General features: G+C 38.6%; 1 protein-coding gene across 1 annotated transcript in view; it reads right to left on the bottom strand.

The window, feature by feature from the left end:
• LOC126176620 (15-hydroxyprostaglandin dehydrogenase [NAD(+)]-like) overlaps positions 1-19,646 on the bottom strand; it is a 93,174-nt gene that overhangs the window by 15,374 nt on the left and 58,154 nt on the right. Inside the window, exons 3-4 of the mRNA XM_049923780.1 lie at positions 19,412-19,535; positions 3,701-3,807 (exon numbers count right to left, since the gene is read on the bottom strand). Coding sequence (XP_049779737.1) covers positions 3,701-3,807; positions 19,412-19,535 — 231 coding nt within the window. The remainder of the gene's footprint in view (positions 1-3,700; positions 3,808-19,411; positions 19,536-19,646) is intronic.

The raw sequence follows: 19,646 nt of genomic DNA on the forward strand, positions 1-19,646 counted from the left end.
ATTCGTCTAGTAGTTATGGAGATTAACGTGTTCAAACAGACAAAGCGACAGACACGACAGTTTAACGGTTTTCTTACTAATATAGACAATAATACAAAGTAAAGTAAGGAATACAAGACTACACAGAAGTTTGAGTATCAGGACTGGTCACTATATTGCGAAAAGTGAAACTGACACTTTTGTTACACAGGAGCAGAAGATACATTTACACCATAGACGTAAGAATAGATCAGTAAAGAATATTTTCTCGAGAATGTAAGTTTTACAGGTCTGTATCAGAATATATTAATAAAAGAATTAGAACAATTAGCGGCCTGCAGCAAAATTCTAGAAAATTGGGCGAACATTGAAAACGCAATAAAAAAAGCTGCAAATGAAGCGTTAGGAACGAAAATAAAATAGCGCCAGAAGTGTGAGTTAAAGATTTGATCAACAGAAACTGCCGAGGCTTACAAGAAAACAAAAAGCATATAAATGTTATCTTCCATAGCTACAGTGGAAAATATACAAATCTATAAGTAGAAAAGAAATTACGCAAAAAAAAAAATGGCTCTGAGCACTATGGGACTCAACATCTTAGGTCATAAGTCCCCTAGAACTTAGAACTACTTAAACCTAACTAACCTAAGGACATCACACACACCCATGCCCGAGGCAGGATTCGAACCTGCGACCGTAGCAGTCCCGCGGTTCCGGACTGCAGCGCCAGAACCGCTAGACCACCGCGGCCGGCAATTACGCAAAAGCAATAGCGAAAGGAACCCAACAGCAAGCCTTTTACTGATACATTAGTAGTACAGAATATGATATTCAAGGCTATAAGCAGACAGCATATAAAGCTTTGCAAACGTTGAATAATACGGAAAAGTATACAATTCGTTTGAATAATATTACGAAAGAAGAGTGGATGAAGTACTATAAAAACCTGTGATATGATGCTGACACGGAAAAGAAGAAAGCAAAAAATCCAGAAACAGAAGTAAAAGGCATAGATGACAAAACAACAAAGTAACTGACAGCAGAATTCTAAACAAAACAAAAAAAATCGGAAAGCAACAGGTTTAGCTGGAATATGGAGAATTATCACTACACATTAAGCTCTTGCACTTACTTGACATTCGCTGGAAGAAAAAAGAAAAAAAAAAAAAAGCACCACGAAACTGGAAGAAAGCAAAATCTATCGATATACTTGAAACGAGAAAAAATATATTTGAGAAAAACAGATGGATAAGCCTACTTGACAGCATATAAATTGTATGCAAGAATTTTAAATACAATACTAGAAACAACAGGAGGATACTTAATTTTGGAACAACAGGCAGGATTTAGGAACATGCGATCAAAAACTGATGTAGTTTTTATTTTTCGATGGCTAACTGAAAAGCAAGTGAAGTTTAAGAAAGAAACACATATTGTTTTTATGGATTTTTTTATGTGGTCAGAGAAAACTTATAGAGAATAATGGAGCACAGACGTTGCTCGTCACAGTTTGTATTAGCTACCAAAAGTCTGTATAAAAAAAACATCAGTAATCTTACATATAGAAGGCATATACACAGAAAAGATACAAATAAGTAAAGGAGTGAGACGCGTTTGGAGCTTATCCCCTAAGCTGCTCAATATTTATATTGACAGTTCAGTTTGCAGATGGAATTCTAGGAGAAACGCTGGAGTAGAACTGCCCATTCGGTAAAACTAAGGTCACTTTAACATGCTGATGATCTTACAATGATTTTTAAGGGAAGATGATGTACAAAAACGAATTAATGAACTAAATGAAATAAAGTATGTACAGACTACAATCTGAAAATATCAACTAATAATCTTAGTCAAGCGCATTTTGTGGAAAACATTCAGTGAGAACTTAGATAGGAGCCAACGAAACAGCAATTGGACGAGTAGAATATTTTAACAATATTGGATTAAAATATCGTATGAATGCGAAGATGATATTCAGATGAAATTCTGTATAACAGTTAACAGAACTTTAAATAATAAAACTCGGAAAGAAACACTAGTGAAACTTTATAAAACAGTCACATTGCCATTCGAATTATACGGAACTGAATAGTAGGTATTGTATAAACGATGAAAAAAATACAAGGAACAGAAATAGGATTTCTTAAAGCGATGAAGAGATATAAAAGAACAGATAAAACAGGAAATGAAGATATATTTGAAATGACTTAAAATATGGAGTGTGAACGGAAAATGGATGACAACAAAAAGAAATGGAATGAATATCGGCAAAGAATGCATCCAGAGAGACTATCACATCAGATAAGGAACTTCAGACCAAAAGGGAAAAGAAATCCTGCCAGACTGAGAAAAGGATGCGACCAACAGACCACAATTGGCCGAACACGAAAGTGTTGAAGAAGACATGTGATGCCTATACGTATGCTTCTGCAGGCAGTGTCGGTCTCCATAAAAGCCTTCTGGATGTACTGCTTTGTCATCTCATAAAACACTTAAGATGAGCAAAAAGTAATGTACATCCGACAATTAGATCATGTTTAAGAGGCCTTCCTCATTGCGTAGACTTACTTAGCTGTAGAACGAGTGCTTAGCCACCAACTTTGCCTGATCTGAAGCCGATTGAACACATCCCAGACGCTATCCGCGTCCACAAGTACATCATGTGCGACATATCTCCGGGAATCTACTAAGTATCTGCAGCGAATTGACGCATGGTGCAGGGAATGGCAATTGAATCTCAATGTAGACAAGTGTAATGTGCTGCGAATACATAGAAAGATAGATCCCTTATTATTTAGCTACAAAATAGCAGGTCAGCAACTGGAAGCAATTAATTCCGTAAATTATCTGGGAGTACGCATTAGGAGTGATTTAAAATGGAGTGATCATATAAAGTTGATCGTCGGTAAAGCAGATGCCAGACTGAGATTCATTGGAAGAATCCTAAGGAAATGCAATCCGAAAACAAAGGAAGTAGGTTACAGTACACTCGTTCGCCCACTGCTTGAATACTGCTCAGCGGTGTGGGATCCGTACCAGATAGGGTTGATAGAAGAGATAGAGAAGATCCAACGGAGAACAGCGCGCTTCGTTACAGGATCATTTAGTAATCGCGAAAGCGTTACGGAGATGATAGATAAACTCCAGTGGAAGACTCTACAGGAGAGACGCTCAGTAGCTCGGTACGGGCTTTTGTTAAAGTTTCGAGAACATACCTTCACCGAAGAGACCAGCAGTAAATTGCTCCCTCCTACGTATATCTCGCGAAGAGACCATGAGGATAAAATCAGAGAGATTAGAGCCCACACAGAAGCATACAGACAATCCTTCTTTCCACGAACAATACGAGACTGGAATAGAAGGGAGAACCGATAGAGGAACTCAGGGTACCCTCCGCCACACACCGTCAGGTGGCTTACGGAGTATGGATGTAGATGTAGATGTAGATGTAGAAGTGCAAGTAGAAACCCTTCCACGCCGAATCGTTGCTATATTGCATTCCAAACGTGGGCAACACGCTATTAAGCAGGTGTTCATAATGTTTCGAGCCGTCAGTACAAATACAATAAAAATGTGGCTGTACAGAAATGACTGACCAGCGTTATTCACATGCTGCTCAATGTCTGTTTTCTTCATGTGTCGTCAAAGAATGTAGAAGACACCCCTCATACCGTCCGCCACTCTTGCGTAGCTGCGTTCTTCCTCGGTATCTTTCACTTACCACATTGATGTCGATTTCCTTCTCCCAGACCGAATCTCTCATGATTCCTGCATTGTTGATAACAATGTCCAGACGGTTGAATGTGGATTTGGCTGCCTTGAAGGCCTCTGCAAGAACAGTAAACGGAAATGATTAATAAAACGGTCTTGACACGTACTCGTACAATTTTTGGGTTATTTATGCATTCCGTATCAGAAAACCAATATCTTTCGTCTGTAAAAACCAGTTAAGTGCAGTTCTCAAAGAAAAAACAGATATGACAGAAATCCTGCTGAGTACATAGTTTAATATTCTATACAGCAAAAAAAAAAAAAAAAAAAAAAAAAAAAAAATTTGGGTGCACGTAAATAGACAGCAATCCATCAAGTGCACTTAATGGATTCCAGCAGAAAAAGATACACGACAAACTGAAGATAAATTTTATAAGTAGACTGCAGTAAGCTAGTGTTTCTCAGCCTCAACTGCCAGAAAAGTGATCTGTATTGGTGTGCAATAATATTACATTACCTAAACAGTATGACGTAAATATTACTGTTGAAAATGAACCAAGAAGCAGTACTTCCTTCAAAATAAGTCTCGGTTAATGGGCACTTCACCAAAATGAATTGCTGGTCGGTGCAGAAGGGAACTGTGAGTCTTCCTTCCAGTGTGCTATCCATAAGTGGAGCCAGGAGCGGAATATTTATCGCTGGTGCACTGTATACGCTCCACTACAATACCGCACGGTGCCTTCCAGAGTACAGCAGTAGACACAGATCTTTACACATAATTAATACACGGGGTACGGGAGAAAACTGACTAGTAAAGACTCTGGAAAATTTAAGGACAAAAGTGATTGTCGCATTATGTGTCACTGCCAAGAAACATAGCTGGATGAAACTTCGACCATACAGATGTAGATGATGTAGATCTGCTAGAATGTATTACAGAAGACACCTGAAAGAAATACACTACTAGTTGAGCAAAAATGACACATGTGTTCAAAGACAATAATGGCACTGAGGCCACAGTGAAAAAATGATGTCCCTTGGACAGTTCAAACGGTGAGACAAGGTTCTTAACACGCTGTGTGATCACAACGGGCGGTAATGAATGGTACGCAAAGTGCTTCCACGCTGGCCAAAAGGTTGATAAGGGATTCTTGCGAGAGGGCGTTTCATTCCTCCACCACTGCAGTTAACAACTGGTGGATGAACGCTGGTGCTTATAGACATGCTACAATGCATCTGCCCAATGCATCCCACACATACTCGCTGGAATTTGAGCTGGGGGGGGGGGGGGGGGGGGAGGAGGGGTGACGGGCAGACCAGTCCAGTCACCGAATGTACTCTCGTTCCAAGATCTTCTCCACTTATGCTGTTCGAAGCCATCGGGCCCCGTCATCAATAAAATGGAAGATAGGGCTGAATGAACTCCTGCAAAGACACACATGGCAAAGGAGTACAGTGTCCCAATAAGTGTTCTATGTTCAAAGATTTGGAGGCCAGTATGCCCAAACGACATTGTGACTCTCCACACCATAACACCTGAACCGTCAAACGATCGTGTTCGACACTGCTGGACGTACCCCCATAATGCGTGAGGTGGGAACACGTAACAAGATACAGAAACGTTGTCGAACATGATAGTATCGTGGTCCAGGTGCTACGGAGTGGAGAAGATTAATGTTGCACGGGCATACTGGCCTCCTGCTCTTTGAACACGGTTTAAGCATCAGTCAACATTATTGCGACGCTGTACTCCTCCGACATGTGAGTCTTTTCAAAGGTGCATACGGCCCTCACTTAATTTTTATGGACGGCAATGCGCAACCGCGACGAATACCCAAGTGGAGGGGCTCTTGGAATAAATGAACGTTCGATCTGCCAGTTCCGACGACTTAAATTCCGTCCAACACATGTGGGATGCATTGAGGAGACGTACTGCAGAACATCCACACACACCAACGACCATTCAGCGCTGCTGCAGGAATTCGGTGCCCTACCACACGAACTGCTTAACAATCTCGTGAACAGCATTGGAGCACGCTGGAGAGCATGTCAAGCAGACTGTGGTGATCAGACAGCCTATAAAGAACCGTGCATGCCTAGCCGTTTATAATGTGTAAGAGACCGCAGGAATCTTAGAATAAAAGTATCATTCCTCTTCGTCTCGATGTGTATTTCTTTGACATCTTTTGTACTATACTGTTGCATTTTTTAAAAATGTGTAGTGGAAGTTTCATCGAGCTGTATTACTTGGCCATGACACACTATGCGAAAGTTATTTTTGCACACCAGTGTATTTCATGCACCTACGATAGACAACCTATCTGACATCAACCACACCCGGGACAGAACATACAGAGGGGTCCAAAAAAAAATGTATCCACTGTTTAAAAGTCCATAAATGGCAAACTAATTGACGGAGTTGTCTCATCTTTGGTAGTGTAATAGTTTGTAGTTTCGGCAATCGCCACACAATCGTTGTATTGCGTTGTTTTGTTTTCTCAGATGACAGTCGCCAGATAGTCAGTGTTTTGTTCTTAGTTGCACCTAGTTACTCGAGTAATCATGGCTGGCGCAAGGCTTACATTCGATGAAAGGAAGTCAGTCTTGAAGTGGTATTTTAAGTACGAAAACATTAATGAGGTCCAAAGGCAATGGCGAAATGAGTATCAGAGCCACCGACACGTTTAACGATTCGTCGCATTCGAGACAAATTTGAAGCCGAAGGCTGTGTTAAAGATGTACACAAACAACGATCTGGACGACCTGTAACAGTAACAAGTCCAATTAACTCCAGTCTGTGAGACAGTGTGCCCGTGAAACTGGAGTGAGTCGCTCAAGTGTTTGGCGAATTTTGAAGACAGCAAAGTAGAAGTGCTACATCCCACGATTTCTACCCGCAATGAACGAGGACGACTCAGATCGTAGAATGGAGTACTACGAGTGGTTTACTAACATGGTGCGCAACGATGAAGAGTTCGCAGAGATGATTGTGTGGTCTCATGAGGCACAGTAAATCGCCACAACTACATCTACTGGGCCGCCGAAAATCCGAACGTCCATGTAGACAAAGTCGCGAATTTGCCAGGAGTAAATCTGTGGTGTGGGTTGTCTTACCGGGGCTTGATTGGGCCATTCTTCTTTGACGGCACAGTTACCAGTGAGGTGTACCTTCAGAAGCTTCAGACATCCATTTTACCTGCCATTCGAGACTTGTATGGAGACAGAAGAGTTTACGAGTACTTTCAACAAGATGGTGCCCCAGCCCACTACGAAAATCGTGTTAGGGCATATCTCGACGAAAATCCACCAGGAAGAAGGATAGGCCGTAGAGGTGCTGTGGAGTATCCACCACGTTGCCCAGACCTAGCTCCTCTGGACTTTTACCTGTGGGGTACACTAAAGGACGTCGTTTATCGACAAAAGCCACAACATTGGATGAACTTCGAGAATCCATCGTACATTCATGTGCAAATATCCAACTGTACACGTTGCAGTCAGTAGTTCGTGCTGCAGTTCGGCGCCATCGTTTGTGTGTGGATGTTAATGGTGATCATTTCGCACACCTACAGTGGTATCTTTAAGTTGGATTCAAGCTACACTTTCACCAAAAATGAGACAACTCCGTCAATTAATTTGCAAGTTATGGACGTTTAAACAGTGGATATATTTTTTTGGATCCCTCTGTATTTCGCTCACTTTAAGATAAGCAACCCATCTTACATTATCCTCAGCTGGTGCGGATCATGCATGTTGCGTTGTCTATCTTAAGATGAGCGAAATATTTTCCGGGCCAGTCTTATTTTTCCCACAGGGTACAAAGCGGAGCACGGCAGAGTGAATCTGTAATGGCTCGACTTAGTAGCGGTACTTGCATGCTGAAGACAGGCAGTCAATCCCCGGGTCTCAATGGAGCCATTTTTCAATGGCAGAGTAGGCCTTACTAGCTTTTTGTGCATTGAACCGTAAGGCAGTAGTGAACTTTCTGAACTGTTCCGCATTGTGCAGATATTTCAGTATAGCTGAGGAACTGTAATATCACCGTAATAAATATGTGATCCAAACTTTGTATCAGAATTCTCGCTCGACTTATCCATCATTATATTTCAGCTATTTCGTGTTCTGCCTTCTATTTCATATTTATGAAACGTACAATACAATTTTCCAAGAAACTAGGGGAGAAGTTACATTGAACCTGACGCTGACTCGCTGGATTCGTAAGACAGAGTGAGTAGAATCATACGACGTGGGGAACAGCATAGTTGGATAGGAGTTGCATGGGAGATCAAAATACGAGGGTCACACCAAAAGAAATGCACACTATTTTTTTAAAATGCATCTAATATTTTACATGTTTGAAAGTTTTACAGTGTGTAGATTCATCCTTTGGGAACAATATTTTCATTTCTCCACATAATTTCCATCCCTCTCAACTGCCTTACGCCATCTTGGAACCAGCGCCTGTATACCCGCACGCTAAAATTCTGGACCGACCTGTTGGAGTCACTGTTTGGCAGCGTGCATAAGGGAGTCATCATCTTCAAACCTGAAACACGTATGTAACATAGCAGCGGTGGTGAGGCACGTTAAAATCTTTGACCAGAGAGCATATAATCGTAGTTAGTCTGCGCTTGGGCGCGCGAGTGTTGCGAGCAGTACTCTGTTAGTTATCGTTGAGAGCAGTTCAGTGGTAGTCGTCGTGGAGTTCAGTAGTAGCAGCCCAGTGCGGTTGTGTGATGTAGTCTGTCGGCAACACTGGTCAAGATGCTGAATGAGGTATATTGTTAATTAAGGTAATCATCAGATAATTTAAAGTTCATTTATTGTAATTAATTTCCAACAAGTGCCCCAATAATAATTATGATTTCAAAAGCAATTTTATTGAACTAAATTTCGTTCCACTTCCCTTAAACAAATTTCAGTTAAATTACAAAAAAAAAAGGAATATTATTAATTGCAATGCAATTCCTCCAAGCTGTGCGCAAGAATAAGAGCAGAAATTTGACTAGCAGTTACAATGAGGTAAGAATTTAATTCTGATTTTTGCACAGGGCCAAAGACCGATATTTCGGTGTAATTGAAATTTCATTATCACTGAGATTTTCTTATCACTGAATTGACTTTCATTTTGTTTCGTGAGGAATTTATACTTGGGTCAGATTGCTAATTTTTGTCTAATGGTCATTGTCATCGAATTTATTTGCTGGGAAATTACGTTAGGTTGTATTCTTGTTAACATACAAATTATCGTCCGGTCAACATTCTTGTGGGAAGGTTTCACTTGGCTCCCATTTTTATTAAATATTGTCTTTTCTTTTTTTGTGGGGAGGTTACACTTGGCGACACCCAGTCCAGGATCGTATTTCGTTGAGAGTCTTTTGAACAACAGTCAGATATCTGCTCTTATTTGCTTAAATATAATTAGGATTTGGCGCAACGCTTTTACTAATCTTGTGACTTTCTTTCTACAGGTCAACGGCAATTCGTTGCTCTATTGTATTTGTGTGTTGCTTTTGCATTTGTGCTTATTGTTTCGTGAATAATTGTGACTATTGTAAAAATGCCGCGAAAGACTGTGAATAGTGTATCGCGAGGTATTATGAACGAAATTACTGACTTAAACAACGTGACCGATAGGACATGTGACACGCAGTGTAATGATGATAATCGTGCGTTCACTAACAATCAGTGCATTCCAACCACTAATGATGACTTTTACCTTAATGATGAACAAACGAACTCAATTGTCTCTTCTGTTAATTTGACGACAATTGATGACGCGGGACGCTCTATTGTAAAGAGCGCTGTCCAGCTTAACACACCCGGTTTGGAAAATTCACGTAACAGACAGACGAATTTGTCTAATGAAAATGAACAGGATACACAAAGTACGCCGGAGTTATTTAATTCCGAAATAGTGAATGAGAGTGTACATTTGACAGGGACAGCTTTTTGTGAACCAAAGAATGACCAAATGGTCACACAAAACGTGACAATTGCATGTACTCCATCACAGAGTACTGGGAATGCAACAGCTACTTTAGGTTTGGATCAATTTATGACAATAATGCTACAGTTTAAGAACCAACTTAGTGTAGATATCAAACAACTAGATAAAAAACAAGACAATCTTAGTGAGCAGAATAAACAGTTAAACGAAAAATTAGACGACAATTCCAGACAGCTTAGTGAACAAATTAGAGCTGTTGCCGCGCAGTGTCATGACACTAAGGAACAGTTGCGCGTGGAAATTGAGGCTAGTTCAAAGAAAAGCAGCGAAGAAATTAGGTCTGTTGCTCAGGAATTAAGGGAAATGCAAACAGCCACAACAGAAACACTTAGAGCGGAAATTAGTACAGTCGCTAAACAATGCTCTGAAAAAGCTACACAATTACGCGACGAGTTTAAAGCAATGACAGCAGAACTTTCGCGCACAATGGATGAAAAGATCGACGCGAAATTCGAACAACAGAATACTCAGATTGACGAACGCTTTAATCTTCACATACAAAACAGTGATACGCGTTTCCGCAAATTTATTCAAGATCAAAATAAAGTCAAACGTCAAGTCATGGAAACAATCACTGCACAAAGACAAGAAGACAAACGCAAAATGTTCGCGAAAGCGAAGACATACGTAGACAACAATATTGCCTCAGTGTCCGACGAAATTAATTCCATCAAACAGTCGAACACAGAATTACGTGACGAAATTTCCAATCTTAAATCAAAAACAGATACACACACAGTAGATATTCAAACAGTGACAGACAGATTCGAACAATTAGAACTAACACAGGATTGCGATGTCATCAAAGCTGATGTTAAAAAACTGAGCGAAACTACGCGTAAGTTGCAAAAACAGATTAATGCGTCCGATTCTAAAACCGATGATCAGGCAAAAATACTGACTGAAAAATATGATGAATTAGCCAGTCGTATTGATGCTATTGAAAGTAGTAATGATAATAAATCAGACGATACTGCACCGATTTCATTTAACCAAACACCTGAATTTCAAAATTTACAGCAGACAATTAATGAGATCGATTCGTCTAACAACACGTTGCGTAGAAAATTGTCAAGTTTGCAGCAAGAGGTAACAGAGATGAAAAGCACTTCAGTTAATAATAACCTACAACAGACACCACTTTTCGAACATTTGCCAGACTCACGCAGCGCGTATAATTTGGGTAATTTACAGAGAGTACGCGAATTAAAATCCGAAAAGCTACGCGACTTAAAATCTGAAAAGCTACGCAACTTGAAATCCGAACTGACACAGAAAAACAGATTCTTGCACAAACCTGAACGTGTTCACAAATTCAGAGACGATAACGTTGATTACGAGCAGTTTTTATCCGTAAGAAAAACTAAGGAATTTAATAATGACAGAGCACAGATACACGATTTGAACTGTATACGACGATTTATTTTTGTACTTTCACCGCTATTACCTGTAACGCAGAAACTAGCTTTGAACTGGATACGACAATTTGCTCTTGAATTTTTACCAACATTTCGTGTATTGCAAAAACTTGAATTAGTATGGATACAGCAATTTATTTCTCAATTTTTACCGACATTGCCTGTAAGGCAAAAGCTGAAAAGTATTTGCAGTGCATAATCAACCTCAGGGGATTCATTACACTTTAATGAATATGTGCCGTAGCGAGCATAGGGCCCCGAGCTGTAGTAGTGCTGTTTCATCTTTAGTTTTCTGCACTGCTGCCTTCTCTTCTACTATACTTTATATCTATCAAAACCGCTCTTTAACTATTGCTCTACCTAGAATTAAGAATATGTAATGAAAACCCGATGTGACAAATTTTTACCGAAAGTGACAATTTTCATTAGGCACTCCAGAACTACCAGCGTAATTTTAATAACTGACAAAATTTTAATCATCAGTACGTATAAAATTATCAGTATCAGTAAACACATTTTTGTAACAATAGACGTTTTTACCACAACAGCATGAAAGTCAGCCGCTTAGCATACGTAACCAACAATGCAGTCTACAAGGTCAACCAAACTTTAATGTTTCGCCGCGTGCACGTATAGTCCCAGCTACAACAAATAGTAACGCACGGCAGCAATGAAATAACTACGTAGAGAAAACACAGTATTTCAATTTCTATCGCAATGCGCCATATGGAAATGACTATCACGACATACATAAAATTAATTAGCACAATTTTCAGCATACATTCAATAACACGTCAGATAGAATTTGATTAAATACAGTACAGATTGCATATTCCAGTAACGCAAGCAATACTTTTGACACGCAGAATTTTGTTCATGAGAATGTTATTGAAAACACGCTTTGTTGAATACTCCACTTTTATCGCACCCAGATCTTACCAGAAATTTTTCCATTGCCACCGACAGTTCTAACACCGCTTTAGGCGTACACATTTTCCAGGAAATTGAAGAAGATGGTTCAATAGCAATTAAAAACATCGCATTTGCAAGCCGCATTTTGTCACCTGCTGAACGAAATTATTCCGTTACAGAATTGGAAACATTATCTGTTGTATGGGCTTTTACGAGATTTCGGCACTTTCTTTATGGAAGACACACTACAGTTTACACAGACCACAGAGCGATACAATTTTTACTTTCAGCTAAATTCACTCACGACAGGTTAAGCAGATGGAAACTTTACTTGCAGGAATTTAATTTCACAATTGTTCACATTACCGGCACACAAAATGTTGTAGCAGACGCTTTATCCCGTTCTCTCGGCAACAATCAGCAAGACGTAGCAACCAACTTCTGCAAAACAAATTTCAGTGTCATGTACATCCAGCAAGTAGCATTTGAAAACTTTATTTCGTCGTCATTACAGGACATAGCAAAACAGCAAAATAAAGACAACGTGTGGAAAGAAATTAAACACCTTTGGCAAGATAGGAAAAATGTTACGATTAGGAACCACTACACTGTACGCAATGACATTTTGTTTCGCCGCTCTCACCCTGACACCAACAATTAGATATTATGTATTCCTGACGAACTGGTTAACAAATTAATCTGGTACACTCATTTAAGTTACGCACATTACGGAGCACGAAAATGTTTTCTTATACTGAGACAGAACTGTTATTTTAACAACATGGAGAAACGTATACGACGAGTTTTAGCGTCTTGTAAAATTTGCCAGAAAGCTAAATCAGACACCACTTCACGTATTCCTCCTTTATATCCCATTGTACCTGTTAAATTAAGACACATGGCCGCAGTAGATATTTTTGGTCCGATTCCCAGAACTAATAGAGGTTTTTGCTACATTTTTGTCGCTGTTGAACTAACTTCAAAATTTGTTACTTTCACTCCGTTACGCAAAGCTACTGCTAAAACTGTTTCGAAAGCATTTGTAAAACATTTTCTATTTCATGTAGGGCATGTGATGAAAGTAATTTCTGACAATGGATCTCAATTTCGTAGTAGCATATGGACAAGCATGTTACGAGCCAGAAACATTTCTCCGATCTATATATCCAAGTACCACGCTTCTTCGAACCCCTGTGAACGGTTAATGAAAGAAATTGGTAAACTGTGTAGAATATACTGCCACAAAAGACATATTGATTGGGATACACACATACTCTCATTCCAAGATGTAATTAATTCCATTCCAAATGAATCCACTATGCTATCTCCGTCTGTTATACTGAAAAACGTTGAACCACCAAACAAAATTAAAGAATTTGTAAATTTTCCTACATCTCGTCGCTTACGACACCACGAAATAATTGACATTGCGCTGAACAACATCAAACGTGCCGCAGAGCGCCGGAGAAGACAGCAAAAACAGGTTTGTACACGCCGCGACTTTCACGTTGGACAGAAAATATTAGTACGTACACACTATTTATCCAGCAAATTAAAAGGTAAGTGCAGTAAATTTGAACTTCTATACGCAGGTCCATATCGGATTCGCAGCATTCCTCACCCCAATGTTGTACACGTCGAAACTTTGAGAACCAGAAAATCGAAAGGAAATCACCATGTCTCAAACATTAAACCGTTTATTGAATGAAATCACTTTATGATGTAACATGCTATGACGCCATTTACTAATGCAATTATATTCACCTGACTAATTACTGATGATTATCGTATTTTTTCTTGGCAAGTGCCCGGCAAGGTAAGTTTAGCAGGTCGCTTTTCTTGTCGTTACACATCAGACCATGCACATTTTCCATTTTTTTTTAATGTACGATTGTATTCCAGTTTTGTCTATATGCACTGTGAAATAGTTAAGATATAACACACACCAGTCGACTTTGACATTTTTTTTTTTTTTGGCCTTATGACATCTCACCATCGTGACTTTTACATTTTTTTTTTTTTGCTGCTGCATTGTGATATTCCGTGTACATTTTTGCCTTTGAACACTGTCTGTGCTTTCGACATATTACGTTTTCTGTCATGTTATGCTGTATGCTTAATTATATTACCGTTAATCAGTAATTACTTAGTGGGTATATGATTTAAATACAAGACGTTATTCTCTATTCATCAATTTCAGAAAGAAATGATGCGTGTAAGAAATAAATTCAACAGAAATGGGAATTTCACCTACGGAATAAACGATAGAAGATGCAATAACTTTATGAGGAAGAGTAAATGGATCAGGATTAACAAGCATTAACAAGAATATACTATACTCATCGTAGAATAGCAGTCTTAACTAATTTTTTCTTTCAGAATACAAGGTGATTGATGCAGGCTGTCAGACAGAACTACACATCTTAGTTTTAGTGATGAAATATGTTAGAGATAAGGAATAGTTGTGTAACGAGTAATGAAGTGATTTTTTGCAGATGATAATGAGTGATGATGAATAATGATGAAGAGTGTGCTACTATGGATAATGAAGTTTTTCTTTACAGGTGATGATAATGATGGAGTTATGAATAATGAAGTGATGAATAATGAAGTTTTTTTCTTTACAGATGAGGATAATGTTGAAGTTATGTATTTATGCTACATAGTTATTTAAGTATTTGTTGCAGTTTGTTTTGACAGCAGGTGTTATATTGCATAGTAGGATGACGGAAAGTTTTGGAAAGGACAGCTATGGAACACATTTTATACACATTTCACTACTTGTTAATTCGAAGTTCACTACTTTTCAGCATAGTGTGCGTTTCTTCTTTCAGGTCAATAATCCATTTTGTATTTTTTCCAGGAGAAGCTTTTCATGATACTAAACCTGTTACTTATTATACCTGTTCTAGTACTTGCATTTTTTTTTACCCATTTGTGTTTATCATTTATAAATGTGATCACATATACTGCCTTGTTACATAATCTTGCTACAGCTGACTCATGACGAATGACGTTACACATTTTTGATTTACAGGAACAACCCACTACCAATTTTTTTTTTCTTTTTTCTCTTCTTGCTTTCTCTTATAATTACCAAACGCAATGCATTGCTAACAAAAAATGTATTACCAGTCCCAAATAGTGATACCAGTTTGAGAAAGTTCTGAATAATACTGATCAACTCTGAATAGTATGTCACTTCAGTAATGACTTCGTAAGGATACAAAAAAATATATGTATAAAATAATGCTTTGTAACTGGCTAATAACTGCCACGGTTTATTGTAATGAGACTACTTATAATGCCCATGCTTATTAATGCTATGACTGTAATTAGCTGATTTTTAATAATGACTTCGTAATGATCTGAATGTCACTCAATGAATTGTTATTACTTCTTAATGATCTGAATAATACTGAATGAGGAACAATGTTTTATACTATTCGATACTTGATGGCCACTGAGTGCCAATAATTAATGTCACTTAATGAATTATGTTATTAATTATGCCATTAATTAGCTCTTGTTTTCAATGTTGATACTTTGTAACTGGAAAAGAATATGATTCTTACTATATTGAAATGACAAATGATTAACTATGCTTTATAATTGGGAAAGAATGTGATTGTTTCATAATGCTTTGTAATTAGGAAAAGGCTAATGATTATTACTATATTGGAATAACAAATAATTAATTAACGATGCCATACTTTGTAACTGGAAAAGAATGCGATTGCTTCATAATGCTTTGTAATTAAGAGAAGGCTAATGATTATTACTATATTGGAATAACAAATAATTAATTAACGATGCCATACTTTGTAACTGGAAAAGAATGCGATTGCTTCATAATGCTTTGTAATTAGGAGAAGGCTAGTGATTAATACTATTGGAATGACCAATGATTAATTAACTATGGTATACTTTGTAACTGGAAAAGAATGCGATTATTTAATAATGCTTTGTAACTAGGAAAAGAAGGTTACTGATTCTATGTAAAACAATTAATGAACATTTTCTGTAATACTACATTCATGGTACAGAAATGTTCAACACTGGGCTATGAATGCCGCAAATGAAAACTGTAATTGTCAATATTATGTGACTTAATGTCCTTCACCTCATGAGCTAACTACCCTGAATTACTGCAATGTCCATTTGTCCTGTCTATCCTAGTGATCATGGAGCACTACCTTTGGGTTTGCACTACTTCTACGTTGGTGTGCCTTGTAAAAGCGTGGTGTTGACACGACATGCTGTCCACCACCATGAGCGATGAAGACATTATTATGGTCCCACTGTTTGGTGTACCTAATGTACTGCCAAAATGAGAACATGAAATATTACTACGAGAGTTCAGTGTCTTGGCTACACTGATGAATTCTGATGGGAAAAGAACTGCAAATTGTGTCACTTGGTGTTGTACTTCTGTGGAAAGAAATGGACTTTCAGAACAGCTGTGTGCAATCTAAAGTGCTACAACCATGATGCAATCCTTCCCTTTCCTATCCTAATTCTTGTCACATAGTGAAAATAATTTTTTGCTAACATTATTTATGTTCATGACTACACATTTTTTTTTGATTCGCTGAACTCCAGTGCGAGTACAGTTATGTCACTTGTCGATATGATTTTTGCCATTATGTTTATTTATTGCAAAAATGCCTAAGACATTTTTTCGATTTGTTCTCAAGGACACTATGTGCACTCTTGTCTTTTATATTGTATATACATTTTTTTATTTATTATTTTATTTTAATGATATGTTCTGAACTACAGTGCATGTGCACTTATGTTGTGTGTTAATATGTTTTCTACTGAACTTCAGTGCCTGTGCACTTTTCTCATTTTTCAATATGATTTGTACTCATTCTGTATATTCAATACTTCAGTGCGTATGCACTTATGTCATTTGTTACTAATTGTATATACATTTCGTAAATTGCTAATATGTTCTCAACTGCAGTGCATGTGCACTCATGTCACTTGTCAACATAATTTTTTGCCATTCTATATATTTATTTTGAAAGTGCTAAAGAATTTTTTCAGTGCGTGTGCACTTTGTTATCTGTCAAATAATTTGTATATACAGTTTTCTGATTTACTACTATATTTTGTACTCACATCCTGTATTTGTCTGAAATGTTTTGTACTCGGTGCATGTGCACAACATTTAATTTATGTACTAAATTTGAATATTCTGTAAATTGTAAAAATTTCTTGCGATGGCAAGTCCAAATGACTCACCATCGCTGCAAAATTTTTGCCCCCCCAGTGGAGGGTTATGAAACACGTATGTAACATAGCAGCGGTGGTGAGGCACGTTAAAATCTTTGACCAGAGAGCATATAATCGTAGTTAGTCTGCGCTTGAGCGCGCGAGTGTTGCGAGCAGTACTCTGTTAGTTATCGTTGAGAGCAGTTCAGTGGTAGTCGTCGTGGAGTTCAGTAGTAGCAGCCCAGTGCGGTTGTGTGATGTAGTCTGTCGGCACCACTGGTCAAGATGCTGAATGAGGTATATTGTTAATTAAGGTAACCATCAGATAATTTAAAGTTCATTTATTGTAATTAATTTCCAACAAGTGCCCCAATAATAATTATGATTTCAAAAGCAATTTTATTGAACTAAATTTCGTTCCACTTCCCTTAAACAAATTTCAGTTAAATTACAAAAAAAAAAGGAATATTATTAATTGCAATGCAATTCCTCCAAGCTGTGCGCAAGAATAAGAGCAGAAATTTGACTAGCAGTTACAATGAGGTAAGAATTTAATTCTGATTTTTGCACAGGGCCAAAGACCGATATTTCGGTGTAATTGAAATTTCATTATCACTGAGATTTTCTTATCACTGAATTGACTTTCATTTTGTTTCGTGAGGAATTTATACTTGGGTCAGATTGCTAATTTTTGTCTAATGGTCATTGTCATTGAATTTATTTGCTGGGAAATTACGTTAGGTTGTATTCTTGTTAACATACAAATTATCGTCCGGTCAACATTCTTGTGGGAAGGTTTCACTTGGCTCCCATTTTTATTAAATATTGTCTTTTCTTTTTTTGTGGGGAGGTTACAAACCTTGTTCCACGAAGAGAGTCTTTCAGTTTCCCAAAGAGATGATAGTCATATGGAGCCAGGTCTGGGCTGCAAGGCGGGTGTTTCAATGTTGTCCATCAGAGTTTTTTGATCGCTTCCACGGTTTTTAACTGACATGTGGCCGTGCATTGTCGTGCAACAGCAAAACATCCTGCTTTTGCCGATGTGGTCGAACACGACTCAGTCGAGTTTGAAGTTTCTTCAGTGTCGTCACATATGCATCAGAATTTATGGTAGTTCCACTTGGCATGATGTCCACAAGCAAGAGTCCCTCGGAATCTAAAAACACCGTAGCCATAACTTTTCCAGCAGAAGGTGTGGTTTTGAATTTTTTTTTTTCTTGGGTGCTTTTGCATGAAGCCACTCCATTGATTGCCTCTTCGTCTCTGGTGAAAAATGATGGAGCCGTGTTTCATCACCTGTCACAATTCTTCCAAGAAATTCATGTCCACCATTCTCGTACTGTTCCAAAAGTTCGCTGCATACCGTTTTTCTTGTTTCTTTGAGAGCCACTGTCAACATCCTGGGAACCCATCTGGCACAAACCTTTTTTAACGCCAACACTTTCAGTATTCTGCAAACACTACCTTCCCCTATCCCAACGTAGCGGGACAATTCGTTCACTGTCATGCATCTGTCAGCAGTCAGCAATTCGTTAACTCTCTGCCCATTGTCTGGAGTGTGTACAGCACGAGGCCTGCCGCTGCGAGGACAATCCTCAATATTGCTGTGCCCGCTTTCATCACGCAACATGCTTGCCCACCGACTAACTGTACTGCGATCGACAGCTGCATCTCCATACACCTTTTTCAACCTGTTGTGGATGTTTCCCACTGTCTCGTTTTCACAGCACAGGAATTCTATGACAGCACGTTGCTTCTGACGAACGTCAAGTGTAGCAGCCATCATGAAGACATGCTGTGACAGCGCCACTCACGGGAACAGGTTGAACTAAGTTTGAAAACAAGCGGGAAGGATCTATCTACACATGGTAAAACTTTCACACATGCAGAATGAAAACTGTATTTTTACAAAAATAGTGTGCATTTTTTTTGGGGTGACCCTCGTAGTAACAGCTGACACACGGGTGTCTAGAAGGTATGGAAATAATTACATTGGTTTAAGTAGCATGTCTCTGTCGCAAAAATAAACCTGATTTAGATTGACCGGCAAATCCTATTTAACAGGCAAAATGAAATATATCTATCGAGGAAAACAAGATGGCGATAAATACACTTTGAGGCCATTTGGAAGACACCTCCAGTGGTTCCAAAGAAGGGCCGTTACCTTCCAGCGAGCTGCTGTTGGTGACGTCCGCTTTGACGAAGACGACCTTCCCCTTTCCGAACTGCTTCTCCAGCTCCTCCACGGCCTTCTTCCCTGCCGCCTCGTCAGCGTCCGACGCCACGATCTGTTAAAAAAAAATCATAAAATGCATTAACAGCGTGAAGGATAACGTATCGGGACTCTAATTAGGGATTCCTGCTGTGGCTTCAGTCATTAAGTTACGTGAGCATGTCTC

The sequence above is a fragment of the Schistocerca cancellata genome, chromosome 3 (genome assembly GCF_023864275.1).
Source record: "Schistocerca cancellata isolate TAMUIC-IGC-003103 chromosome 3, iqSchCanc2.1, whole genome shotgun sequence".
Lineage (NCBI taxonomy): Eukaryota > Metazoa > Arthropoda > Insecta > Orthoptera > Acrididae > Schistocerca > Schistocerca cancellata.